The 27,488-nt window shown below is 33.9% G+C and overlaps 2 protein-coding genes across 2 annotated transcripts in view; both read right to left on the reverse strand.

Moving 5' to 3' along the window:
• LOC116012339 (origin of replication complex subunit 3) overlaps positions 1-9,699 on the reverse strand; it is a 12,918-nt gene extending 3,219 nt beyond the window's left edge. The window contains exons 1-17 of the mRNA XM_031251857.1: positions 9,571-9,699; positions 9,280-9,450; positions 9,006-9,192; positions 8,676-8,845; positions 8,455-8,585; positions 7,694-7,967; positions 7,482-7,559; positions 5,650-5,741; positions 5,482-5,572; positions 4,445-4,650; positions 3,903-3,972; positions 3,448-3,533; positions 2,619-2,708; positions 1,738-1,813; positions 1,223-1,350; positions 849-1,010; positions 578-695 (exon numbers count right to left, since the gene is read on the reverse strand). Coding sequence (XP_031107717.1) covers positions 590-695; positions 849-1,010; positions 1,223-1,350; positions 1,738-1,813; positions 2,619-2,708; positions 3,448-3,533; positions 3,903-3,972; positions 4,445-4,650; positions 5,482-5,572; positions 5,650-5,741; positions 7,482-7,559; positions 7,694-7,967; positions 8,455-8,585; positions 8,676-8,845; positions 9,006-9,192; positions 9,280-9,450; positions 9,571-9,645 — 2,193 coding nt within the window. The 5' untranslated portion in view covers positions 9,646-9,699 and the 3' untranslated portion in view covers positions 578-589. The remainder of the gene's footprint in view (positions 1-577; positions 696-848; positions 1,011-1,222; positions 1,351-1,737; positions 1,814-2,618; positions 2,709-3,447; positions 3,534-3,902; positions 3,973-4,444; positions 4,651-5,481; positions 5,573-5,649; positions 5,742-7,481; positions 7,560-7,693; positions 7,968-8,454; positions 8,586-8,675; positions 8,846-9,005; positions 9,193-9,279; positions 9,451-9,570) is intronic.
• A 9,286-nt stretch (positions 9,700-18,985) lies between these two features.
• LOC116013132 lies at positions 18,986-20,416 on the reverse strand. The gene is made up of 4 exons (XM_031252786.1): positions 20,333-20,416; positions 19,831-19,989; positions 19,526-19,751; positions 18,986-19,128 (listed from the first exon to the last, which is right to left on the reverse strand). Exons 1-4 carry the CDS (start codon positions 20,414-20,416, stop codon positions 18,986-18,988), a joined length of 612 nt encoding a protein of 203 aa, XP_031108646.1.
• Positions 20,417-27,488: the final 7,072 nt, after the last annotated feature.

The following is a 27,488-nucleotide window of genomic DNA, read 5'->3' on the forward strand; positions in this document are numbered from 1 at the left end:
CTTTTTTTTTTTTTTTTTTTTTAATAAAACACAAGTGGGGCTTTGGATTCTGTATTCCGAAAAAAATTAAAAAATAGAACGCAAGTGGGACATGCAACTTTTCATTTCGTTCTTATTTTTGTCAATTCCTTTGCATGCAATCCCATTTCTGTCTTTAACCCCAAAAAATAGTGGGAACAGTCAATTGCTAAAAGGCCATTCCTTATCATATCATAATTAACTAGGGACTTTTCTACTTCCAAAATAATAAATACAGTAAATTATTTACTCAAAGTGTTGGAAATTAAATAAATTTTACAATTTAATTTTAACAAAAACTAAAACTTTAATTGAATCGGCCAACTAAACTTTAATATGTTTATCACAAAATACGGAAGGTCATATTTTAGAAAAGCAGAAATTAGGTCAGCTTTACTTTTAGGCATTCTATTATTCTATAGGGGAGTTCAGTGTAAACCAAATTTTCAAAAAGAGGAAGATAATCAGGAGTTTCTTTTATAATTCACACTCTGTAAGTAGAAATACCCAAAAGAAATCAATAACGCATGCCAATAAACAAAAAATGAACTCTTTTTACCTAAATTCCAAGTTACAATCCAAAGGCTACCCTCTGCACATAATCTGGGCGCCTTTTGCTGGGCGCCCGAAGCAAACCTGCTATCTGCAGCTCAATTATGGCCCTGCAAAACCTTGCTCTATATTAAAGTCAAGGAAGTAAAATGTTAATTAGGGAATGTTTCCAAGTGTCAATTCCAATCCACAACTAAATGCTATTTCCAACAGCAATTATCTTAAGCTTCAAAACTGCTACTCAGTATTTCTTCTCAAGTCCAAGACCAAAAGGATACTGTATTGATGCATCAGATTTGTTTTGAGGAACATTAGAAACTTTTCTCTTTTTGGGTGAACACAGCTGCTTTGATCGTTTCAGGCAAGAAACAGTTGCATTAAAAGACTGAAACCAATCATGAAGGTTGATGAGGTCACCATGCTCTTGTGCCAGGGTATACCTGCGACAGGAAAGGATTTAAATCTTCAAAAGAAATGCCAATTGAGTTAAAGTCATAACACCATTATCACTGACTAATTAGGCAGCCAAGTCAAGATGAGGCTGTTATAATTGAACAGCTAGAGAAAACAGTTATTTTATGAAAAATATGATGATTTCAAATCATACAGCAGTAGACTATGGCATGTAGAGCAATTTTATCTTATATCTTACATGATTGAGGCATCATGCATGGATGGTGACAGCAAAACACCACCCTTGCTGCAGCAACTACACTTGAGTATTTTTTGGAACTCCAAAAGGTCACTTTGGATTCTTCTCCTGGGGTCACCTGTCAGAGCCTAATTTAAATTTGAATCAAACTCTTGGTCATCTAAGTGAAAAAGGTGTATTCAGTTTTCAAATAGTTGTAAATTCCAACACCGTTTGTGCTAAAACAGAAATTGCAATGACTGGCCTAAGATTAAATAAAATTATTTGAGAACTACTGAAATCTGACTTTTAAAACCTAAGTCCTTGCTTGAACAACTTTATTCAACTTAACCTTCACCAAGATCATAGAGGGGTGAAGAAAGTCAAGAAACAAATGAAGTTTACAAGCTACAGAGACTGACAATACTACAGTTTTTCCTATAGAACAAATATTGCCAGACAGGAAAGATATTACTCTACTATTTCTGCAGTAACCTGAACAGCCAAGTAATCAAAGTTTTGCAATGATACTCAACTGATTGAAGCTTGTCAACATCCTTGAAGCAAACAATTTCATGAAATGGTATAGACTCAATTGGCTGCATGCATTCCCTGTTCCACAGGCAAATATTAAATCTATTGACTGTTTTAAACATGAAGAACAAGTAAACAACAATTGTCCTTAAAAAGAATATTCCAGTTATTAGTGATTATAATGGTCCTTTGTAACAATATTGTAATTCCTCTGATCGATGTACTGTGTGCAAGCAATAAGCCTTTACGTGTTTCTTTTAAACATCACTAACTATTTATTTTTTCCAATTTACCCTTTATGCCTTTAGCTTTGTAGAATGATTTGACAAGGTGAGTCACATTTGATCTAGACTTATAAATACAAAATATAGCTGGACAACCTTTGAAAGTAAATCTCATTTTATTTGTTTCCTTAAAACTCGTGTCAAACACAATTAGCCCTCATATTTTGGCATGGACGGAGTATTTCTTGACAGTTTTCATTTAACAAATTGAGCAAGCACACACATTCCCACTGATACAGTTAAAAGGTACAGACAAACATGTGGAAATAAAAAGTGCTAGATGTGCCCAAGTTCTTTTGCTTTTATGATTAAAATGCATTTATATGAAATTTAGTTTGGCAAACCAAGATGTGACTGAGCGAATGAAAACAGATAGCTATACAAATTCTTTTGAAGACAGGAAATAATATACTGCTAGGATTTTGAATTTTCACTTTGCATCCAACTTCATACCTTGGTTAGACCAAGAACAAATTTGTATGGTGATTACATGCCAGGCTAATAGCATACTTAAATGTAGAAAAGTGAATCCCAATTTTGGGCAGAGTAATACTGTGAAATGGTAGAAGTTTGAGGACAGTAAAATATGGTCCCCTTACCTCATCATGTCATAAACCAAATTAGCAGCTTTCTCATTAAATGTGTCCTCATCATTTGCACATTTTGCTCTGCCTCGAGATAAATGTCTCCTGTCACATAAACAAGAGATACAAGAATAATCAATATCAAAAACTCATTTTTTGGGGATTCAATAGTATTGCCAGTAGAATAGTATTTGCCATTTCTAAGAATCACACAAGTATCCAGTGGTTAACAGCATGCATGTTTCCTGATATATAAATGCCCTAGGCAGGCTCTGGATAGATAATGGAGCAAACTATTTCAAAATATTAGCAAAATTGTCAATTAATGTTGGGAGATTTTACAAAGTTGTCTCCAAAAAGGTACATTGTACACAGCCATACTATCTAGAAAGACAAATAGAATAGTAACACATACCCAGGGTATTGATTTTACTGAACTTCCATTCCAAATTCATCAGAAAATTTTAACTAATTGAGTTTTAAAATAGAGATGATGTTTCAAGAGGTTTATGTTCACAATTGACAAGTTAAAAGGTAAAGTATTTAGCTCAACTAAACAAATATAGAAAAATATTCACCAAATCATATGAATAAACTGCATAAGAGGTCAGCAGTTACGAATGAATGAATGATATCTAGCAGGATTAACTAAATGATGCAATTAATAATTCAATAAATAAGTCTCTTCCTCTAATATCCAAGTGCAGTTGATAAATGGTGCTGCTACAAGTTATACGATTCCTTCAAAAAAGTTGGTCAAATTAGACAGAAAAGTGGGACAGCTATTCAATAACGACCCATCTCCCATGAAGAAAATGTAAATAATTCATACATTCATACATACTTTGATAAATCTGTTAATTCTCTCTTTGAATGCCTGTTATCTGCATTTTGCACCATAGACTGTAGTTCCAATATTTTCTTGTGAACCTGGAAGAGTGAAACCAAGAAAAAAATGAATAGAAACCTTATATATAGGAAGCTTTACTGTCAAAACATAAACTATTCTGCTGAAACCATGTTTATATTGAAAGATAGGAGGGTGGGGGGGGGGCACCAAGTTTGAAAAAGCAAGAGCTTTTTGAAGTTGACATCCAAGTATAAGATAATATTTGTATATCTATGGTGTAAGCACTTACTGCTATATATAAGTGACTTCTGAAAATGATACAATTGTTCCTTTATATGTGGTAGAAAAAGTCATACAATTGCTAAATATTGCTTCACAAAGGCATATAAAAGGGCAAAGGAGAACTTAAAGTGGGCTCTCAGCTAAAAAAGAATAACTTATGACAATACCTCATTGCTGCCTTGAGCAAGCTTTTCCCAAGTTTTAAGCAACTGGCTCAACTTCGCAACTGGTAAATCCCTAATTAACAGAGGGCTCATATTAAAAAGAAAAGAAAAGAAACTCTAAGTTTTGCAGTAGCCTTTTGCTCAAACCTTAGCAATCAGAATTGAAGAGTTCAGATGCAAACTAATTTACCCTTTTACCTGTATAATTAACACTCTAACTATTCATCCATAAGATATACAGTATATTTTTTCTACAAATCATGTATCATTAATCAACAGTTGTATCATCTTGGCCAAACCAAATTTATGGCACAATAAAATAAAATAAAATATATTAAGCAAATACTATGCTTTAGCCACCTAATTATTCACTTCTCGCTTCTTCTTAAAGAATGAACATAAACAGCATAATAAATGCAGTGTCAAACATTACCAAATAAAAAAATGATAAGAAACATAAACATGCAATAGGATTCAATCAAAGAATATTCAAAGAAAATGAATTGCTTTAAGATTCTTCGATAAGTCCATCATCACTTGACTACCTCACTTTAAGGATGACCTGACCGATGAAAGTGCCCTTTTCTGAAGCTTGAAAAAATCCCGATAAACTGTGATTACTTGCCAGCATGTCATTTGCCCTTTCTGGGTGATGGACAGAAAGCATGGTTTTGCATAACTCAGGACTGAGCAACTCCCAGTACAAATCTAGAAGTGTAACTTTACAATGCTTTCCAGCTTCATACAGACACTGCAAGACGTACCAGAGTAACGATCAGGAGATAGAATTGCCGTTTATAACATGTCAACTAGCCAGCATTTCATTCAATAGTTGAAAAGCTAAACCAGAAATTATGTGAGCAAGAACCAAACCATGATGCATCAGCAGCATTGTAAGAGGATGTTTAATAGTAAAAGATACAATGCCTTGAAAACATTAGAACAGATGGTTACCTTAAAAATATAGTTATATGTATGCATATCTAATCAGAATATAAAGCCTTGGACTTCATTTTTCATTCCCTAGAGAAAACCAAAAAGCAGTAGAAATTATATTGATACTTTGCTGTCACTTCATTATTCAAAAGACAAAGGTTTGTTTGCCAGCTTTTAGCAATATCAGCGATTTTATGACTCAAAATAAGGAATTAGCATCATCAGATGTAATTCACTGATTCATTCACATAATGGCAGTAGCTTCAGAATGGTTGGCATGGCCAATCTACAAAGAAAAATTAATCATTCACTAATTTATTCTCCAATAGAATTTTAGTGACTAAGAAAGTGTAGCAATGATATTACAGACAACATATAAAAAAAATGTTAATACACACACATAAATAGCACTGCTGTCAAACAAAAAGCTGTTTCAACCTGGAAGAGTTCTCAAGAAATTAAGTGAGATGAAATAATGCAATTTTCTTTTCCAGATCCAACTAATCTCAAGAAAATTAAACTTTTATGTAAAATGAAGTAAATAGCAACGGGAATATGGAAAGGACAGTTTTGCAGACTTCATCCTAAAAAGAAATTGACCATGATTTTAAAAAATAAATAAAAATAAAGCTAATTAAGACCTCACCATAACCACAGATCCCCATAACTCATTTAGTCTCTGCAATTCCAACAACCCATTTGCTAGACAATTAACATTTGATTCTTCCTGATTATTTCTGGAAAATTACAAACTATTTAGAACATTAACCTAGAAAGCATCCATTTATACAGGTACGTAAGTTGCAAAACTAACCGATTTCCTGCATGTTTGCAGTAAGATGGTAGGTCAAATGCCTGCTTGATCAGTGCTTTTGAGAGATTAGCAAGATCCACATTGTATGACCCCTGCCACAATTGAGAAACACTTGAGATGGAGAATCTCAATGTCATGTTTAATTCTTCTCATGAAACAAACAATTGAATAACGTAAAAAGAATTGCTGCAAGCATCAAAGGAAGTTTTGAAACACAGATGCAGAGTTAGATTGATTCCTAATATATCATCTATGAAGCTTGCTCCTGAAAGTCTGAAACTTATGATGAACACTAAGGTTCCGAAAAGTTGAAAAAATTATTAATTTTAAACCTCCTAGATATTCAACTACTTAAGCACAACAGGTTACCACGAAACCTTTGAATATCATAGCCATAGTACTAGGTTTAACCCATTATGCTGCCATAGGTTTAGCCCATCATACAGCCTAGGATATACCTATATAAGCATGTGTACCAGTATCAGAATATATACATTACAACATTACTAATATAGTCAATATACTCCTACTTTCTCTATTTTCATATATTAGCTTCCAACTCACTAGCAGGTGGTGGCTATTTGCTATCCTCTCTGATACACACCCAAAGAAATGGGTGGTTTACTCATGCAGAAAGGGGAATCAATGCAAGAATGGAAATCAAGAAATCTGGACAGCAAATCAGGCAAATCAAACAGCAAATGCACAGATCAGGGAAGGAGCTTAAATCATGGGATTCAACAGAAATAAATAAGCTCCACAATCATCTCCTTTTACTATTTTTATTCACCTTAGTACATTATAAATTGTAACATCTACATTAGAGGGCATCCAATTATTATCTATTCTAAAACTTCCTTTTTCGCTATAGTAGCAGGGCAAGAACCTAAATTCTTGCTAGAGGGTGTCTTTGTGGCAGCCCTGCTCTTCCTTTCACATTTAATAAAGAGTCTATTACCGAAATGGTCCCTCGACTATTGCGAAATTACCAATTTGGTCCTCGACAATTTTTCATGCCCAACTAAGTCCCTCGACTTTGAAAATTTTAACCAATTTGGTCCTCCGTTTATTTTGCCGTTAAAATCGGGACCAAATTGGTAATTTGCTACAGTCAAGGGACCAAATTGGTAATTTTGTTATAGTTAATGGACCAAATTGGTAATTAATTTTTCACTGAAATGGTTCCTTGACTATAGCAAAATTACCAATTTGGTCCCGATTTTAACGGCAAAATAAACGAAGAACCAAATTGGTTAAAATTTTTAAAATATAAAACTATTCCCCTTATTTTCCAATTTCCTGCTTCTTTACTCTAACACTTTCAAACCCTCAGTGTTTCAACAAAACCAATCACAGAATATATCATTGAGCATTTACAACATAACTTGAATGTATTTGTTATTATGAACTACAAAATATCAATCAATGTATAATAAAAGAGCATTTTCAAAATAGTGAACAAATGACAATTATTAATAAGATATTAAAAGATTAAAATATGGAGGAAGAAAATAAAAAGAGTAACTGCAAGTTTCATTGTTATGGAGTATGAGTAACAATGTCAATCTTAAAATAATGGGGTAACTCAACTTTCTAAAACAATTTAAATGACCAGTATACTGTGAGAATGGTTATTTTTATTCTTTAGCCATTAGATATCATTTTTCTACGTTTCTATCACACAACAAGAACATCTAAAGCCAAAACCATAATATTGTTTACGTTTCTATCACACAAAAAGAACATCTAAAGCCAAACACATAAACTTGTTTATGCAAAGATACTGATGAAAATTCAAGAAAAATCCAATAAAAAAGCAATGCAATTCACACCTTATTTTCTTCTCCATCAACTAACCCCTTCAGTACAAAACTAAGAGGCTCCTTGAAAATCAGTTGAACAATAGCAATCTGGAAGACAATTGATGCAGCATGTAATCAACAAATATTAAGGAGATAAGATTAACTCATGAAAGGATATTTACAATAGTCAAAATTACAAGAGCTCCAAACAAGGGGAAAAATAGAGGAGCCTGATTACTGACCTTCACAGCTCTAATGAAAGAAGTTAGTGTCCCATCTTGTCTTAAGAAATAATTCCTTAAGAAAGTTGCCACTGTGTGACCAATGCTGAAGCCAGCCCAATGTTTGATGAAAACAGCCTCAATGACTGCATCCAACCTCTCGGCTGGGGATTTCAACACAAATGTACATGGGGACAGATGCTCGAGTGCATGTGAAGAAAGTATGTTTCTAGGGGCATCAATATTTGTTGAAACACCCACTATTAAGATGGTCGGGATCTTAACTGCCCATTCACTGCGGGTAGAAGAGTGATAAGAACATACAGGTAAAATTGGCATGACATTTGTGAAGATCAACTAAACTATTCAATATTCATAGCAAGGAAATAAACTATAAACGGATGTTAAGAAGTCCTTTAAGAAACTAAAGCAGTTTTGTCTACCTAGGCCAGTGAACAACTAACATATTGCTCAAAACACAAAAGTAGTGTGCCTACACTCTTCTGGATATCAGGGCAACATCAGGCATATTACAAGGGATTTTCAATTTATTCAATTGCAAGTAGCCTGTTTTGGTTGGTCCTCACCCAAACTTTTGTGCATTAGATGGAATTGGAATTCATGTCCAAAATATGATTTATAGTTCCTTTGTCAGAATGAAACAAAAGGCAACTCCAAAATACATCAGAAGACATGAAATCTACAGATGAAATGTAATTTTGTCCGACCATTTCAAATAGATGTTTGATAGAGGTGTGTTGGAAACTACTTAGACATTTTACCTCAACAAGATGATGAAATCTGACAGGACAGTACCACAACACCTCTCCAGATCTTCAATAATCACAACTACTGGCTTTTCACAATTTCCATGCTTGCTATGCCATGATGCTAAGAGAGAAATATCTGCTGCCTTAAGAACCAAGAACAGTACAGACATGAGCACTAATGAACAGATTATATAAAGGCCCAACTTCATTCAGATGTCTAATTGTCAGCTTACATCAATGTCTACCAAAAGAAACTGCTGCAATAAACTTCTGAGACACCCTCCAACGCCATTTTTAGAACAGAAGTCCAAAGACGAAACAGTAGCCACATGGCATCCATGAGATGTCAAATGCAAACTGAGTTCTTCAAAAGTCAATATATCATCAACAATCTCCATATTTTCTGCAAGTCATTGGCAGATTACAATGATTAAAAAGTAAATCATAAATAAGGATTTGCAAAAAGAAAACAGTACAATATTCACAATAACAATTAAAAAAATTTATTATTATTCAACAGATGCTGCTGCATTGATAATAGTGGAGGAAAGTATAGGACTAACTGGTGAAAACCAGGCCAGTGGACAATCTTTGAGATATGGCCCCACTATTATTAAATAGAACTGGGTAAGAAAGACTGGTTTTGGCGGTAATCTCAGGGGTCCGGCTCGCTTGTATTGCATCAAAAGACTCAATAACCCAGTTTCTTATCTCATCAAAGGCATCGGCATTTATAGTCCTCAAGACGTCCTTGAAGAAGAAAAAAAAACATAATATCAGGCAAGGGTTCGTTTTGAAAGGGGAACCTGAATGCAAATACTTAAAATAAGGATAAACCTTGATGTTGGATTCAATTTTTGACCATACGGAATGAAAAGCATCCATTTTTCGATGAATATCACTGCTTGTTTCAGATTCATTGGCTGCGGATTTGGTCTTCTTCTTCCCCCGAATCGACTTGGCAGTAGAACTTCGAGGTTGTGAAGCTTTATGGAGAACAAAGAATGGCTTTGTTCGTTTTGCATAACAGAGATAGATAAACGATTTTATAACCAAAATCAGAACCCGATCTTTACTGTTACAGAGAAAATCAAGAAGATTACCGACAACTGCTACTAAAGGTGCTACCTGGAGGTTGTTTTCTGAGACCTCGGAGGAGGAGGCTTCCGGCGGAAGATTGTCAGCGCATGAAGACGAAGCCATTTCTGAGATCACGATGTGGCCCCTCCAGCCTTGCTAAACGCCTAAACCCTGCTGGTACAGTGGTACCGTCGCTCCCTCCTCATAACCGTGCTTTTTGGCGGGAAAAACACACTTGTAGCACATGGGCCCCCGAACATACCGTCTTGAGCCCAAGCCCAGTGCATTCTTCATTCGGGTAAAAACAATCTGGTCGACCTTAGTTTTTCAAAAAAAAAAAAAAAATCATGGTCGATCTTACACTGCGATAAGGCCATCCTCAATAGTGTTAGGTTTTTAAAAAAAATTTGTAGGTGTGATTAAGAAAGAGAAAATAAAAATGGAGAAAAAAAAAAAAAAACCAAAAGCAAAATATGTTTTAAAAAAATAGAGATTTACGCGTCTGCCTTGGCGCGAGAGTTATTGTGTCTCACACATGTGAGGCGCAACTTTCTTCTTCAGGCCTGGGCCCCACAATTTCTGCAAAATGGCATTCCACAAAGAGACTCAAAATTAGCTGGAATTATACAAATGTCCTGCTTTAATAAAAACAAAAAAAAATTTTGATGAATACATTAGATAATAAGAATATAAATGTATAGACTAGTTAATGTATTAGAAAAATTTACATCAAGATACTTATCTCTAAGTGTCGAGGTTGGAATGCCTACCAAATTAAAACATTCACGATTCTAAATTAACATAGGAGCATCACCTGTACTATCAATGACAAGAATTACCAACATATATTCTATACTGCCTTCTTGCCAACTCCAATCACACTTACTACAGTACATCAAGCCATTCCGTGGAATGACATCTTGTTATAGCTACTTCCCTTGCACGAGATGTAGTACCATTCCACTACACTTTTAATCCCAACAATTCTAACAGTTATTCAGTACTCACACAGTTATGACAGAATCACAAATTCTCTATAAAAAAAATGTATTCAAAGTGTAATGAAAAGTGGAAAATCCAAAACAATTTGTTACCTCATTCCTACAGCAATTTTAGTCCAAGGAAGTCACTACAATGTACTCACATGAAGAACTACCAACTGACTTAACAAAAAAAAAATCTAGACTTAGGGTCGCACCTCCTTAAAGGTGTAATTTTTTATGATAGACTGCAGCAAATACAAAATAATGACAAAAATATAAACATAGTAGTTATAAAAATATTGATAACACTTAAAAAAGGATAATTTGAAGAGATTTTTTCTTAAATATCTCAAAGCCTGACAAATTGTGATTGAACAAGATTTTGGTGGCATCAAAGGAGCTTGAAATATGCACATTTCCATCTACAAATAAAATACAAACATGCACTAAAGGCGTTTGGTTGGAAGGAAGAAATTAAGGGGAAATGAATTGTAATTCAGTGGGAATAAAGTAAGAATTCAAATTACGTTGTTTGATAATGAGGAATATAATTATTGGGAAAGGGGAGGAAAGAAGTGATATAAAGACCAAATGCCCTTATGTAATACTCCCTCCGTCTCATTTTATGTGTCGGATTTGGTTAATAAAGCTTGACTAATGCTATTTACAATTGAACTTTTCATAATATTAAGAAGAGTTTATTACCGAAATGGTCCCTCAACTATTGCGAAATTACCAATTTGGTCCTCAACAATTTTTCGTGCCCAATTAAGTCCCTCGATTTTAAAATTTTTAACCAATTTGGTCATCCGTTTATTTTGCCGTTAAGCATTCGTTAAATCGAGATAAAATTGGTAATTTTGCTATAGTCAAGGGACCAAATTGGCAATTAATTTTTCACTGAAATGGTCCCTTGACTATAGCAAAATTACCAATTTGGTCCCGATTTAACGGATGTTTAACGACAAAATAAACGGAGGACCAAATTGGTTAAATTTTTCAAAGTCGAGGGACTTAATTGGGCACAAAAAATTATCGAGGACCAAATTGATAATTTTGCAATAGTCGAGGGACCATTTTGGTAATAAATTCTATTAAGAATTACATTAAAAGTACTATTAAATACACACAAAAAAATCAAATTTAAAAATTATAAGAAAATGCTAATAGAAATAAGCAAAGAATAAAGAGTTTGTTTGACCAATAAATAGTAAGTATGACAGATAAAATTGGATAATCATCATCATCATCAATGGCAAATATGTCATTTCTACTCCTTTTTACTTTACTTTGTATGGTTAAATTGCAATTCATATGGTAGGGCTATGAATTGCAATTCAATGAATTGAGTGGAATTGCAATTCCCTCAAGCAAACAATATAATCTATCCTATCATTAAATTACATTGGAATTGAATTCCAATTCATGCCAACCAAACACCCCATAAAAAATGGGCCAAAAAATTAACAGAATAAGATTTAATAACATTTATTAAATAAAGCAACACTTACTTTCAAAAACATTGGCCTTACACAATTGCAACAAATCTATTACTGGATATTCCGTGATTGGCCGCCCTCCAATAAGAGAGAGTGTATTTTTCATGATGAGGAGGTTAACTACTCTTAAACTGTATTAAACTGTATTAATGTTTTTTAAAGTACTGTTTCATAAGATTGTTTATTTAATATTATTGAGGGTGTGTTTGGTTGGGGGGTTTAGGCATAAGGTATGGGTATCAAAGTGATTGTTAGTGTTTGGTTGATAGGTTTTGTGAATGCTACTATGGGTTTGGAATACCCCATTAATGGCAAAACCCATACCCTTATTAAATAAGGGTTTCATCATCCTTCATCATTTCTTCCCCAACTATTAATAATCATTCCCATTCCACCCAACTACCAAACATGCTAAATACTTTCACCAAAACCCATTACCCTTACCAAGTATTTGATACCCATTCCGATTCCGATTCCCATGTGCGAACCAAACGCACCCTGAATATACATGTAGGGTACTTTTATACATGCTCATATATCAACGGAACATGTATACAAATGGTCGAATTTTAAGGAGGGAAAGTTTGTGGAATAAAAAAAAAATTGTGTATTGCAATTTTTTTGAAGTTCAAAACAAGTAACCATCGTTACATGCTTAAATTTAAGCATGATACGTTGTTGAAGGAGTATAAGATAGTTCAATTTTCTAACAAGTTGTTTCGGTTAAAGTGCATATCTCCATTGCTCTAGAAAGAATATATTGATGAGAAGATGTTAATAGTTATATTTTTCAAATTGGTTTGCTTATTAATATTGTATCATGTTTTTATAATATTATAATTGTAATTCTTTTTTGGTTTAGATGTTATTGGAAGGGTTGCTAAAATATCTTCACCTATCGAGAAGGTGGTCGTTGGAAAGTAGGTAAGGCTTATTGATTTTGTAATGAAAGATGTAAAGTAAGTGTAATTATGTTATGTTTAATTTCAATTATTATTTATTTTTCATTATATGAAGAATGTTTAGGAAATATGAAGAAACAATTGGAAACAAATGCAGGCCTTTATTTTTTGTTAATTTAATGATTTTTTTTTCTTAGTCAAAATCATATTCTATTGGTGCACGTGTGCTCACAAAATATAGAAGTTATATGTTACCTGAAAAAGTGCAAACTCTAATTTACACTCGTAATTGGTTGCATGGTTTTAATATGGGTAAGTTAATTTATAAAGTCTTATGTTATATTATCTTGATTTTTTTTAATTTAGTGATTTAATTTTTAACATCTTTAATGTATTTTATATATAGGTTGTGATGATGTTGATGAAGGAGATTATATGAATGAAGATGAATTGTATGATGGAATGTCTAATGTTTGATGAATTATGAACTTGTAATTTTAGATTATGCACTTTAAAATTATTGTTATGTTTAGTGTTTAATGAACTATGGGTATGTACTATGTACTATGGACTTTTAGAGTTGTGAGTTGTGACTAGTGAGTTTGATGAACCATTGAGTATTTTGTTAGGTTTAATGTTTTGATGAACTATGAACTTTGAACTTTATACTTATGTAATGTCTAATATTTGATGAATTAAGTTTTATGTGAGTTATGTATAAGTTATTTTAATTTTTTTGTGTGTGTGCAAATGATAAAATTTAGAAAAGCAATAAACTAACAACTTATGAAAAAAAAAAAAAAAGATGGTCCAGGGGCCTGCCTAGCCCGCATGCCGAAGGCGGGGCTGTCTAGGCCAGCAAAACCCAGGCCCGGCCCGCCAGCCCGTATTGACAGCTAAGAGTAGCCAACATTCAAAATGTAATAAGGTTCCAAGAAACGTAACAGTAGGATATCGAAGAGACACAATAATCATTATACTAACTGTTAAAGAAAGATAATAAATATACACACCAATTAGATTAACTATAGGGCATAAAGAGAAAACAATTATGATAAGACATAGCCATAAGTCTAATGATTATAGTCTAACAAAATAGTTTAACTTGTTCCAACACGTACATCTCCTACAACATATCAATCGGAAATCAAAATCAACATCTCCAAAACCAATAACAAAGCATTACTACGCTATAAAATAAGTATTTACTAAAGAAAATAAATTTAAAGAATAAAAGTTTCACAAAATAGGAAAATACAGAATTTGGAGCTATTAAGTTGAGAGGGAAAACATAAGAATTCTATTGGCAAAATCACCGGGCTTTATTAGTATATTTATATATAAGAGAAGAGATAAGAGATAATAGATGATTCTTCTTCTTCTTCTTCTTCTTCTTCTTCTTCTTCTTCTTCTTCTTCTTCTTCTTCTTCTTCTTATATACCAATTCAATCTTCTTCTTCTTCTTCTTCTTCTTCTTCTTATATACCAATTCAAAGTGCAATTAGACCTTCGAACTAAAAAAAACTTCCAATTAGACCCTTCAACTTATTAAATTAGTCACATAGGCATTCAAATTATATACCAATTCAAAGTACAATTAGACCTTCGAACTAAAAAAAACTTTTATTCTAAATTAAAAAAAAACTAAAAAAAACTTCCAATTAGACCCTTCAACTTATTAAATTCGTGCAATTAACATGTTTGACCTATAATAGCATGTTACTCCTAGTCATCTATCATGTATGGTACCACATAATATGTCACTTAGATTAATACTTTCAAAAAAATATATTTTTATAAAAATTAAATAATAATATTCATTTATAATTTTTTTTAAAAGCCATGGCAATCAAGCTGCCGTGGACGAAGAAAAGCCCGTCAAGGTAGCCATCTAGCCAAGCTACCATGGCTTCTTTGTTGTTGTTAAGAAAATTGAGGTAATTAGATTACCTTGAAATATTACCGCCACATCATATTTGTAGTAATATGACATTATCAAGTAATTTTATAATTTGAATCAAACAAGGTAAAATAACATTGTCATACTCACATTACCTATGTAATCTTATATTCCTTGAATCAAACGCCCCCTCCCCCTTAGGGGCCGTTTGGTTCACGGAATCTTAGATTACCCAGGTAATAGGATTACCTGCAAGAAGGTAATGTGAGATTTTGGGAATGCAAGATTACCTGATGTGTTTGTTTAAAGTTGTAGGTATGTAATATTAACTTGTTTGGTTGAAGGTTATGTTCTAGGTTATATTACATCAATTACATAAATGCCCTCATAAAAATTAAAGAGTGTAAATTGCAAGTCTCTTTTTATTAATTCACACTATTTCAATAGCATATAAAACCATAGCAACCTCCAGTTTTATCAATCACCATTTAATTCTCCATCCAATTTCCATTTCCCAGTAGCATCATTCATCATTTTTTTTTTGGAAACATCATTCATCATTTATCAATCCTCATTCCTACATAATTCCAGTCAGAACTTCAGCAATCCACTCTTCTATTTCAAGATTTCACATTGAAGTTAAATCAACATTGCGAGCATTAATTTAATAATGCTTCCATTCCCATTTATTTCCCTTCCACTGCCCAATAACCTCATTTTATAAAACAAACAAACAAATTTTTCAGCAAACAGCAGCAAAAATGCAGCAGCACTGCCACTTAACACTTCTACAGCATATCAGTAGCATCTTTTCCAGCAGCATTTCATAAGCCAACAATTCCCATTATTGCTCTACTTATTCACACCACTACTTTATTCTATTTCTCCCAAAATCCAATTCAAAATTTATTAAAAAAAAAAAAAAGCATACAACATTGCCACTGGAAACAAACTTCAAGTTCAGTACAGCCATGCTACAACACTGCCACCATGAAAATCAACACCATCAAAATTTAAATTAAAATCTACAAACATGCAATTCATGCATATTGATTGTCTTGTTATTGATATGTAGCAAAATATTACAATTGTAATCTACTTCAATTTACAGACCATCCAACACCTACAAAATAACAACCCCATATCCATACAGACCATCCATTTCACTGACCATCTAACAAAATCTACATTAGCATATCCATTATCTACACACAAAATACACAACCCCATATCCATATTAATTCTCCAAAAAAGGGCTACAAGGGCAACAAGCAGTCTACACATCATCTCCACCATGAAAATCAAAGGTTGGATGATATGCATTGATCTCAGATAATTGTTTCACCACATAGTGGCTCCTAAGCTCCTTTGGCAGAGCAAAGAACGTATCAAGCTTGTGTGCATCTTTCAGAATATGTTCACCAGCATTCATGATCTCTTCTGTAGAAAATCCTGGTAGTTGCATTATCTCTTCAAAGATCTTCATCTTCCTAGTGTTGTTCTCAGATTCATTCTGGAAGTATGTTGCCACATGTTTGTATGCACCTACATAATCATGGATTTCTGCCACCAAGTCATTAAAGCCATCATCACTTCTGGATCGTTTCTTGCCAGTAAGCTATTTGTTTTACATTGGCAGTGTTTGTAGAGGGACAAGAAGATAAATCAGCCTTATCAACATTATGTTCTGCCTCATTCTAGCCTAATCCTTCATCTTCTCCAATTTCCCAATCCACTTGGAAATCATGGACATTGTCTCCTCTTTGGTCTAGTTCTTGCATCAACTGGGGTTTTTACACCAGCTCCTGAAGCATGATCATTTCCCCAAAAGTCATCAACTCATCTAAATATGGGAATGGTTTGTTCCTTAATCCAGCAGCAGTAGGATGACTCTGAAAAAAAAAAAAAGATAAGTGAATATATCAACAATAAGATAAGAGCACTAAACTTAATTTAGCTTACATGTTACATACTTTAACCCATTCCTCAAAAACATCCTTGGTAGCAGTAACACACTTCTCACTATCATTCCATCCAAATCCACTTCCTTTGTTTAGCATCTCTTGAATTGTAAGAAATTGCCTCCTCCAAAGTTTATAGCGAGATTCAATGTGTGGGGTGGCCTTAATGTTTAATCCTGGCAATTTCACTTGAAGCATCTTCTCAAGTTGCTGCAAGTATCCACTTTTGAATCCATTATCCCCCTTTGTACTTCTTTCATTTGACAAATCAATAAGACATTCAATTAATGTTGCATCTTCTGCTTTAGTCCATTGCCTTTTAATAAGAGAAGTTTTCTTTGTAGGCCGCATTGTACTACTTTCTTCTATTGACATTCTACACAACAAGAAGAAATAAACATAGCAAATAATATATTAATACAAATATATAAATTAGTTCAGAAATAATAACACAATGTATAGCTACTGGATGAAGGAATTAAATATAGTCCGTGTGTGACAATAATACCTTGCCATTCTGGCTATCATGGATGAAGGAATTAAATATCAACACTGCACTAATAAAATTTATCACAGTATAACTAGAGAACGAGAGACTGTTCTTAAAATGAAATAAAGAGCCCAAACAATATATAAATAGAGTAAATACCTAAAATAGTCCCTCGACTATAGCATAATTCACAAATTGATCATTGACTATTGATTCAATCCAATTAAGTCCTCAACTATTCAAAATTTACCCAATTAGGTCCTCCGTCAATTCTTCCGTTTAAAGTCTGTCAACTTTGAGGTATTTTCAATGTCAACTTTGACTGAATTGAAAATGATAAGGCACCATAGGCGGCGATCATCGACGCCCTCAAAGGAATTCGGCGACGTAGACGAGGACGACGATGAGGAGGAAGAAGAAGAATCTCCGGAGTCGACGAGGATGAAGTGCGTGTCGTGCAAAGAGGAGTACTGCTCTCGCGACGTTGGAACGTGTCGGGAGTGCTACGAGGAGGCCAGCGAGACGGTGGAGGAGCTCAAGAGTGAGATCAAAGACCTAAAGGCCAAGATTGGGTCTGGGTTTGAATCACCCAAGAACCAAACTAAGGTTTTTAAGACTAGGTCTGGGTTTGGATCAGTCAAAAACCATATCTAACTCAAGCTTTCTTCTTCTTCCTCCTCTTTTTCTTCACTCTCCCTTAAGAACAAAACCAAGCTTCTCAAACCCACTTTAGACTCTTCTAAGGTTTCCTAGAAGAATCAGTTCAAGAAGCTGAATTCTACTTCCAATTTATTGAAATTGAAAGCCTCAAATTCAACCAAAACCACCAAGAAATCCTCATATCTAACCAAGCTTAGCTCCTCTTTTTCCAAAAACAAAGCCAGCAATGCTACTGCTCAATCAAAAGAACAGCCCAAATCCCAACTAAAAAAGAAGCCATCAACCAAACTCCAAGAACCCAAATCGCAATCCACAAGAAAAGCTCCCCATGTGGCACAAAACCATACTGGATTGGCGATGAACAAGACGACTTGATTTCTGAGTTCAAAGACATACCTCTCATCTCCTTCGCCTTCATCTTCATCCCTCTCATCTTTGTCTCCCTCATCAGCCTATTTCTCCCTCCAAAAACTCCTCATTTTCGTCCAGATTTACGTCGCCATTTACTTCTCCATTCTCTGGCTCTCCTCGCTAGTCCACCTACGTGGGATCGAGGTGGTTTTGGAGGTTGAGCAGATCTGATAGTAGATTCAATTCACTTTTTTTGTTCTTTGCTCAATCCTGGCTAACCACGGTCGTCGCTGGTCGGCGGCATGATGGAGTCGGCAATGGAAAGGGAGACAAATATAGAACGACGACGTATTTAGTTCTTAATTTTAGGGATAATTAGAGGAGCTGATGAAATTACTCTTTTGACCTCAAAGTTGACATGCTTTAAACGGAAGATTTGACGGAGGACCTAATTGGGTAAATTTTGAATAGTTGAGGACTTAATTGGATTGAATCAATAGTCAAGGATCAATTAGTGAATTATGCTATAGTCGAGGGACTATTTTGGGTATTTACTCATATAAATACTACCAAGTCCTCTAATTAATACAAATACATAAATTAGTTCACAGTTTTGACATTCTACTGATGAAATAAGATAAAAAAGAAATAATAACATAAAATAAAATTATTCTTAAAATGAAATAGTAATAAAAAACAACATAGCAAGGAATGATCTCAATGGTGCAATGACTGCCAATTGGTGAACATCTCATATGCTAATTTGTCCCTCCATTCAGTCCAAGCAGAACTTGTCTCACAATGTGTTATTAGTTCCTCCTCATAATCATTATCCAACTCCATTTGAGGCACTTCAATCTCTATAAGGTCAATTGACATTTCAGACCTAATGAAATTATGGAGAATGCAACAAGCAGATATAATCCTACATTGAGTTTTGACTGGGTAAAATGATTTATCTCTTAAAATACTCCATCTAGCCTTTAATATGCCAAAACATCTCTCAATACAATTTCTTGCTTGAGAGTGTTTCATATTGAAGTATTCCTTAGCTGTTGCAGGTTGGTATCCTTATCTCCATTCATTTAGGTGATATCGTTGATCTCTATATGGTGCCAAAAATCCATCCCCATTTGTGTATCCAGCATGACACAAATAGTAATTCCCTATATATATATATATATATATTCTATTTTAAGAATTCATTAATATGTAGACAAAATAAAATAATTCAAAACCTATGAAAAGATTAATTACCTTGAGGAACCATTAAGCCATTTTTCCTACTAATCGCATCCCTCAAAACTCTACCATCGGCAGCAGATCCTTCCCAACCCGGTAATACATAGATAAAATGCATGTCTGGTGTGCAAACACCTAATACATTGGTAGCAATTTCACCTTTCCTTGTTCGGTACCTAGGTCTATCAACGGTTTCAACATTTACCTTTATAAAAGTGTCATCTAATGCTCCCAAGCAACCCTGAATCCCAATAACTTAATTAATGATTCGTTTAGTTTTAAGTAGATAAAAAAACTTAGTACTTAATAAAAATTCATACCTTAAACCACTTCCACCTATCATCAGTTGAATTATCAGGTATAGGCTCGGGATTTCTAAACATTATGTCGTGGAGCCTTAAAACGGAGTTCAAAACAGCATGAAATTGCCTGCTAACTGTCTCACCAAACCGTGCTATTTGGCGTTTAAGTAGTCTATTCTTAATGTTGTGTGCAATTATATGAAGAAAGGATATTACCACACTACAACAAGTTATTCTTTTAGCGACATATACTTAGCGGCGATTATATAAAACCGCCTCTAAATAACTATTTTGAGGCGGTTATATAAACCACCTCTAATTTAATATGAAAAGTTGAATAATTAATTGTTAGCTACATTTATATGTGGCGGTTCATCATAACCGCCACTAAATAATTGAAACACTAATAAATCAATAAATCAATAAATAAATAATAATAAGAATAATAGTAAATCAGTAATTGTTCTCTGTCTTCCTCACTGAGCATGCCCTCCATTTTCTCTATCTTCTCCAGAGATACCATAGATTGCGATTCGAGCTCACCTCCCCAGATCTTCTCAACCCTCTTCTCTCGCCACTCATCTTCTCTCGCCAGAGATGCCATAGATTGCGATTGAGACCACCTCTTCTCTCGCCACTCATCTTCAGATCTTCTCAGCCCTCACTCACCGCTCACCGCTCACCGCTCACGACCTCAACCCTCACTCCGCAAACTTCATTCAAGCTGCTACTACACGCCTCCACAAATGTAGTCGTAGCTCCGTCGACCGTTGTCAGTCGTGAAACTACGGCTCATCAGGTTCAATTGATTTTATTCCATAAATCCCTAAATGTTGTATGAAAGATTTGCCAAATTAATTTAAATTTGTTGAGCTTTTTCCACTTTTGGTCCTACGACTTTAGTGCCTCCGTCAATTTATGTACACAACTTTCATTCATGACATAAGTAGTGCTTGACTTTGATTTGTTTTCCACTTTTAGTCCTTGACTTTGATTTTTTTCCACTTCTAGTCCTTTCGGCCATTTGAGCGATAATTTTTAATTGGAATCAACAAACTGTTGTGCCATTAAGGGTAAATAACGTTTAATGTATTTAGGGCTTTATCAAAAGACCCTTTTACCCTTAATGGCACAACAATTTGTTGATTTCGATTAAAATTTGTCGCTTATAAGGCGAAACAGAACGAGCAAATAACGTTTCTTTTTCCTATTTTTTCTCTGATTTTATTTATAAATAGATTTAGGACTTTATCAGAAGACACTTTTAACCTTAATGGCACAATAATTTTTTGATTTCAATTAAAAGTTGTCGCTCAGATGGCCAAAAGGACTAAAAGTGGAAAAAAATCAAAGTCAAGGACTAAAAGTGGAAAACAAATCAAAGTCAAGCACTACTTATGTCAGGAATGAAAGTTGTGTACCTATATTGACGGAGGCACTAAAGTCATAGGACCAAAAGTGGAAAAAACTCTAAATTTGTTTTTTAATATTTGAATTGTGATTTTTTTTTAATATTTGGAATTCTCTTGGTATTTTTTGTCCGTTTCTTTTGCTTTTTAATATTTGGAATTCTCTTCATCTGATTTTGCCGTAGATACATAAGGTATTCCTTGTTTTATGCACTTTTGCATTTCCTGCAATACATTGTTGGATATTTGCTTTCATATATGTTTTGTAGTTTGTATTTGTAATACATCACTGATCATTGCTGGCAAGAGCAATCCCTAGCATTGAATTGGTTGTTTCCCTTGACTACCAATCTTGGTCGAAATTAAGGGCACACTCATGGTAAGACTGCCTGTCAAGTGTCAATTAGGAGAAAACATTAGGAAAATAATGCAAGCATTTCAAAGTTACCAGATGTAATTAAAATATTGGAGGGTCTTATTATTTCAGTTAAGTTGGAGACAGTGGAGAGAATCAAGTGCCATTTCTTTCAAGGGTTGTGAACACATTTGCAACGGTGACTAGTCTTTCTAGGGATGGATATCTTAATTAGTTTTGGGAATTACAAATATAATGCTTGCCTAGTGGCAATATAATGTGCCCACACTATATATGTTTCCATGAGTACGGTAGCTGATTATGTTTTAAAATTTTTGATCCATATTGCATTCCTTGAATTCTCTGTGCAGAGCTGAGGTCAAATGTAAATCAGCACGCATGTCAAAGCTTTTCACCTAGCTAGCACTTAAACCATTTGCCTGCATGAAATTTTCCTATAGAACAAGACAATCCATATGTTAATTTAATTACCTCTTTTTGCTGCCTTTGGGTTTCTTGATTGTCGATAAAAAAGGAGAATGGCTGCTAATACCAAAATGATTCCTACACCTCTCATTACACCCCAAATGATAGCTTTCTTCTTTCTTGAACTCCATGGAAAAGATGCATGTTACCAGTTAGGCGTGATGCCTCTTCAATTCTTTCATATTTACATAGCTAGCTTAAGAAACATGAAGAAAATAACAGATTTTATACCTCCTCCTCTTAGGAAGGGTGCAAGTTAGTTGTCTGGTTATTCGCAAAGAGATGTTTGTCTATTTTTTTATACATAGCATATAATTAGTGGCCTGGTCTTCTTTTAAACATATGACAATCCATCTTTCTTTTTCTTTGTAGATCTTGTATACTAAACTGATTATGCATGGATAAATCTTGGGTTAATTTGCCGCGAAATACTTTGGAATATATAGAAGGGGTAGACAAATTAATTGATTTTGCAATTGAGCATAGATGTGTTGAAGGAAGAATATTGTGTCCTTGCGTGAAGTGTAAATTTAGGTATTGGTTATATAAATTTGACGTGAAAGAACACTTGATTTGTGATGGGATTGTACCTGAATATGTTCATTGGATTTGGCATGGTGAAGGAGGAACTTTAGACACTTCTAGTAGCACCCCTAACGTTGTACCTACTAATGTGCAAATTGAGAATCCTGAAGTAAATATCATTCATGATGCTTTTGAACATATTTTACATGGTATAAATGAACCTTCAACATCACAGCAAACTCTACTTGGGGATGAAGTATTACCTAGAGATGATAGTGAAGATAGTGATAAGATATTTTATGAGTTGCTCAAAGATGGAAATCAATAGTTGTATGAAGGGTGTAGCAAATACTCAAAATTATCATTTTTGTTAAAGTTGTACCACATAAAGTGCTTGGGTGTAGACCTGGCAATTATTGACACGACCCGTTAACACGACACGAAACCGGACACGAAAATAACGGGTTAGTGTTTAGCCTTAACATGTCCCGGGTCGTTAACGGGTTGACCCGTTAAGAACCCGTTATGTTTTCGTGTCTTAACAGGTCAACCCGTTTAACCCGCTAATATTATCGTGTTAACCCGTTTACACGAACCCGTTTACACAGAGACACGTTTAGAACCTGCTAAGAACCATTGTCAGAACCATTGTCTTTACAAAATATATCATGAACATGATTAAGAATGAATTTACTACATTAGGCCAAGATCATACACCAATTATTGATGTTCGACAATATGAAATTTGAATGTTTATTGTGTTCAATTTTATTCTAAAAACTAGTATAAACTTCTTTAATTATGATTTTTGAATGTTATTTTATAATTTTATGAATGTTATAAATTGAATATTTTTTAGTTTGTTTGATGGATTGGATTGTATGTTTTATTTCTTTTTTAGTTTGTTTGATGGATTGGATTGTATGTTTTATTTCATTTTTATATAATTTAACTTTAAATTTTGTATGTTTTATTTCATTTTTATATAATTTAACTTTAAATTTTAGTTTTTTTATTTCATTTTTATATAATTTAACTTTAAATTTTAGTTTTTAATATATCAATAGATTTAGCGGGTTTAAACGGGTTTCGTGTCATATCGTGTCGATACGATCCGAAACCCGTTAACAAAACGTGTCTATCGTGTCAACCCGTTAACAAATCGTGTTCGTGTACGTGTTACAATTTTGAACCCGTTAACCTTAATGTGTCGTGTTCGTGTTTAGCCTTATCGTGTTCGTGTCGTTATCGTGTCGACCCGTTAACGAACCCGTTTACACGAATTGCCAGGTCTACTTGGGTGGAATAAGCAATAAAGCAATGTCTATGATTTTTGAATTGTTAAAAGATGCTTTTGAACAAGCAAGGCTTCCTGATTCTTTCTATGAGGCAAAAAAAAATCATCAATAGACTTAGCTCATTTCCAATCAATTTTACTGATTGGAGATTGATGCCAAAGCAGTATAAAGAAGATATCTTTACCAAAATAATCAAGGTAACAAAATAGTTTCAATTATTTGCTACATTCAAAAAATAAATGTATAATGCTAATAATTACATTTACCATGATTTGAAGCCAAAATTTCACTTCCACAATGATGTGATTGCAAAATATTGGACACTTCAAAATATTGGGAAGAATGGAAGGACTTCAAATCTAGGTATTGGATAGAGTTCTATGATCCTTCATTAAATTGAGATGAATTGATTAGTAAGTGTCCAATTGGAATTCATAGAGACCAGTGGTTAAGTTTTGTCAACTATCGTTTGTCTGAAAAATCTAAGGTAATGTTTCTAATATTTGTTTGCTTATTATTGTGGTCATATTTACCTAATGTACTAATATTATACTCTATTATTAGGAAATGTGTAGAAAAATGCTGAAAGTAGGAAACACCAAAAAATTGCACATACTTGTGGATCAAAGAGCTTTGCTAGGAGAAGGGCTGAGATGGTACTTCAAATTTTTTTTATTCTTTTGCAATTAACTAAGTTGAATGTTTATTTTTTTCTTAATTACTAACAATTTAATTTTCATACAAGGAAATTGAGCTCGGGCACACTATTAATCGCCCAGAACTATGGATTGATACCCACAAAGTACAAACGAGGGTCATCTATTAATGAAGAATGTAGAATTATCACTGCAAGTATGCTTTAATTTATTTTGAATAGGGTTAGATGTTACACTTTAATTTGATATTTGTTTAATGTAGGAAAAAATTAGAAATGAAATGGATCAAGACTCATCTTCTCAATCACAATCTATTTCACAAGATGACCCTCTTGGCAAAGCGTTTGGAAAAGAACACCCCGGACGTGTTCGTGGGTTAGGTTTTGGACCATGCCCATCTAAGGTATTTAACAATACTTCAAGCTCGTCTAATGATAATCAAATGAAAGAGTATGTGTCTAATTTGGAGAAGGAGTTAGCTGCAACTAAAGCTCAATTGCAAGTTCAAAATGATATGCAAAAGGCCATGGGAGGAGCTCTTATTGCTATTTTGGAAAAAAAAACTTTTGACAAAGTTCCTGAACAATTTGTTACCTTGCTTAACCAAACATCTCAACCAGTAAGTACTTTTGTTATGCATCCCTTCCTCTTAGTAAGTTGCTGTATTTTATTTGTAAATGGTTGGTTTTGAGATGCGAGAATTGAGTTTCAAGATGGTTGGATGTATTTGTGCGGTTAAACTCTATGTTTACATATTTTGATTTGTAATTAGTTGATTTNTATGTTTTATTTCATTTTTATATAATTTAACTTTAAATTTTAGTTTTTAATATATCAATAGATTTAGCGGGTTTAAACGGGTTTCGTGTCATATCGTGTCGATACGATCCGAAACCCGTTAACAAAACGTGTCTATCGTGTCAACCCGTTAACAAATCGTGTTCGTGTACGTGTTACAATTTTGAACCCGTTAACCTTAATGTGTCGTGTTCGTGTTTAGCCTTATCGTGTTCGTGTCGTTATCGTGTCGACCCGTTAACGAACCCGTTTACACGAATTGCCAGGTCTACTTGGGTGGAATAAGCAATAAAGCAATGTCTATGATTTTTGAATTGTTAAAAGATGCTTTTGAACAAGCAAGGCTTCCTGATTCTTTCTATGAGGCAAAAAAAAATCATCAATAGACTTAGCTCATTTCCAATCAATTTTACTGATTGGAGATTGATGCCAAAGCAGTATAAAGAAGATATCTTTACCAAAATAATCAAGGTAACAAAATAGTTTCAATTATTTGCTACATTCAAAAAATAAATGTATAATGCTAATAATTACATTTACCATGATTTGAAGCCAAAATTTCACTTCCACAATGATGTGATTGCAAAATATTGGACACTTCAAAATATTGGGAAGAATGGAAGGACTTCAAATCTAGGTATTGGATAGAGTTCTATGATCCTTCATTAAATTGAGATGAATTGATTAGTAAGTGTCCAATTGGAATTCATAGAGACCAGTGGTTAAGTTTTGTCAACTATCGTTTGTCTGAAAAATCTAAGGTAATGTTTCTAATATTTGTTTGCTTATTATTGTGGTCATATTTACCTAATGTACTAATATTATACTCTATTATTAGGAAATGTGTAGAAAAATGCTGAAAGTAGGAAACACCAAAAAATTGCACATACTTGTGGATCAAAGAGCTTTGCTAGGAGAAGGGCTGAGATGGTACTTCAAATTTTTTTTATTCTTTTGCAATTAACTAAGTTGAATGTTTATTTTTTTCTTAATTACTAACAATTTAATTTTCATACAAGGAAATTGAGCTCGGGCACACTATTAATCGCCCAGAACTATGGATTGATACCCACAAAGTACAAACGAGGGTCATCTATTAATGAAGAATGTAGAATTATCACTGCAAGTATGCTTTAATTTATTTTGAATAGGGTTAGATGTTACACTTTAATTTGATATTTGTTTAATGTAGGAAAAAATTAGAAATGAAATGGATCAAGACTCATCTTCTCAATCACAATCTATTTCACAAGATGACCCTCTTGGCAAAGCGTTTGGAAAAGAACACCCCGGACGTGTTCGTGGGTTAGGTTTTGGACCATGCCCATCTAAGGTATTTAACAATACTTCAAGCTCGTCTAATGATAATCAAATGAAAGAGTATGTGTCTAATTTGGAGAAGGAGTTAGCTGCAACTAAAGCTCAATTGCAAGTTCAAAATGATATGCAAAAGGCCATGGGAGGAGCTCTTATTGCTATTTTGGAAAAAAAAACTTTTGACAAAGTTCCTGAACAATTTGTTACCTTGCTTAACCAAACATCTCAACCAGTAAGTACTTTTGTTATGCATCCCTTCCTCTTAGTAAGTTGCTGTATTTTATTTGTAAATGGTTGGTTTTGAGATGCGAGAATTGAGTTTCAAGATGGTTGGATGTATTTGTGCGGTTAAACTCTATGTTTACATATTTTGATTTGTAATTAGTTGATTTGTAATGTAGGTACCCGATGAAGGAAGCAAGCACCAATCTTCACAAGGGAGTGGAAAGCAATATTCATCCTCTAGTCATCATGTTAATGGACAATCTTCTACATGATTACTACAATATTGTTTCCATGGAGGCAACTGTAAGTAGTTTCATATTTTATTTTAATGTTGATTGATGTTTTGTACTTCTGATTCATGGAAGATATGATATGCGTCACTTATAGGGTATTCTTATAATTATTAATTGTTGGGTTGAGCAATGAAGTCAAATTTTGTTTCATAGCTGATAATTGTCCAACCCATTGGCTTATAGTAGACTGGTGCTTGTAGGCCTATTGCCATTTCGGGTCTATCCTGGTGAGTACTCTAGTTGCAATTGATGATAGGGATAAAATATTACACTTTCCTCTGGTGCTTTAGCAAAGCTACAATTTTTACATGGCT

This window comes from Ipomoea triloba, chromosome 3, assembly GCF_003576645.1.
Source record: "Ipomoea triloba cultivar NCNSP0323 chromosome 3, ASM357664v1".
NCBI classification, from domain to species: Eukaryota; Viridiplantae; Streptophyta; class Magnoliopsida; order Solanales; family Convolvulaceae; genus Ipomoea; species Ipomoea triloba.

What these genes read in the sequence shown, in the direction of transcription:
- LOC116013132 (XM_031252786.1), bottom strand. Translation starts at nt 20,416, where the DNA reads ATGGCATCTCTGGCGAGAGAAGATGAGTGGCGAGAGAAGAGGGTTGAG. An exon ending in ATAGGTGGAAGTGGTTTAAG is followed by an intron (nt 19,752 to 19,830) that starts GTATGAATTTTT and finishes ATTGGGATTCAG; the next exon opens with GGTTGCTTGGGAGCATTAGA. An exon ending in TGGCTTAATGGTTCCTCAAG is followed by an intron (nt 19,129 to 19,525) that starts GTAATTAATCTT and finishes TTGACCTTATAG; the next exon opens with AGATTGAAGTGCCTCAAATG.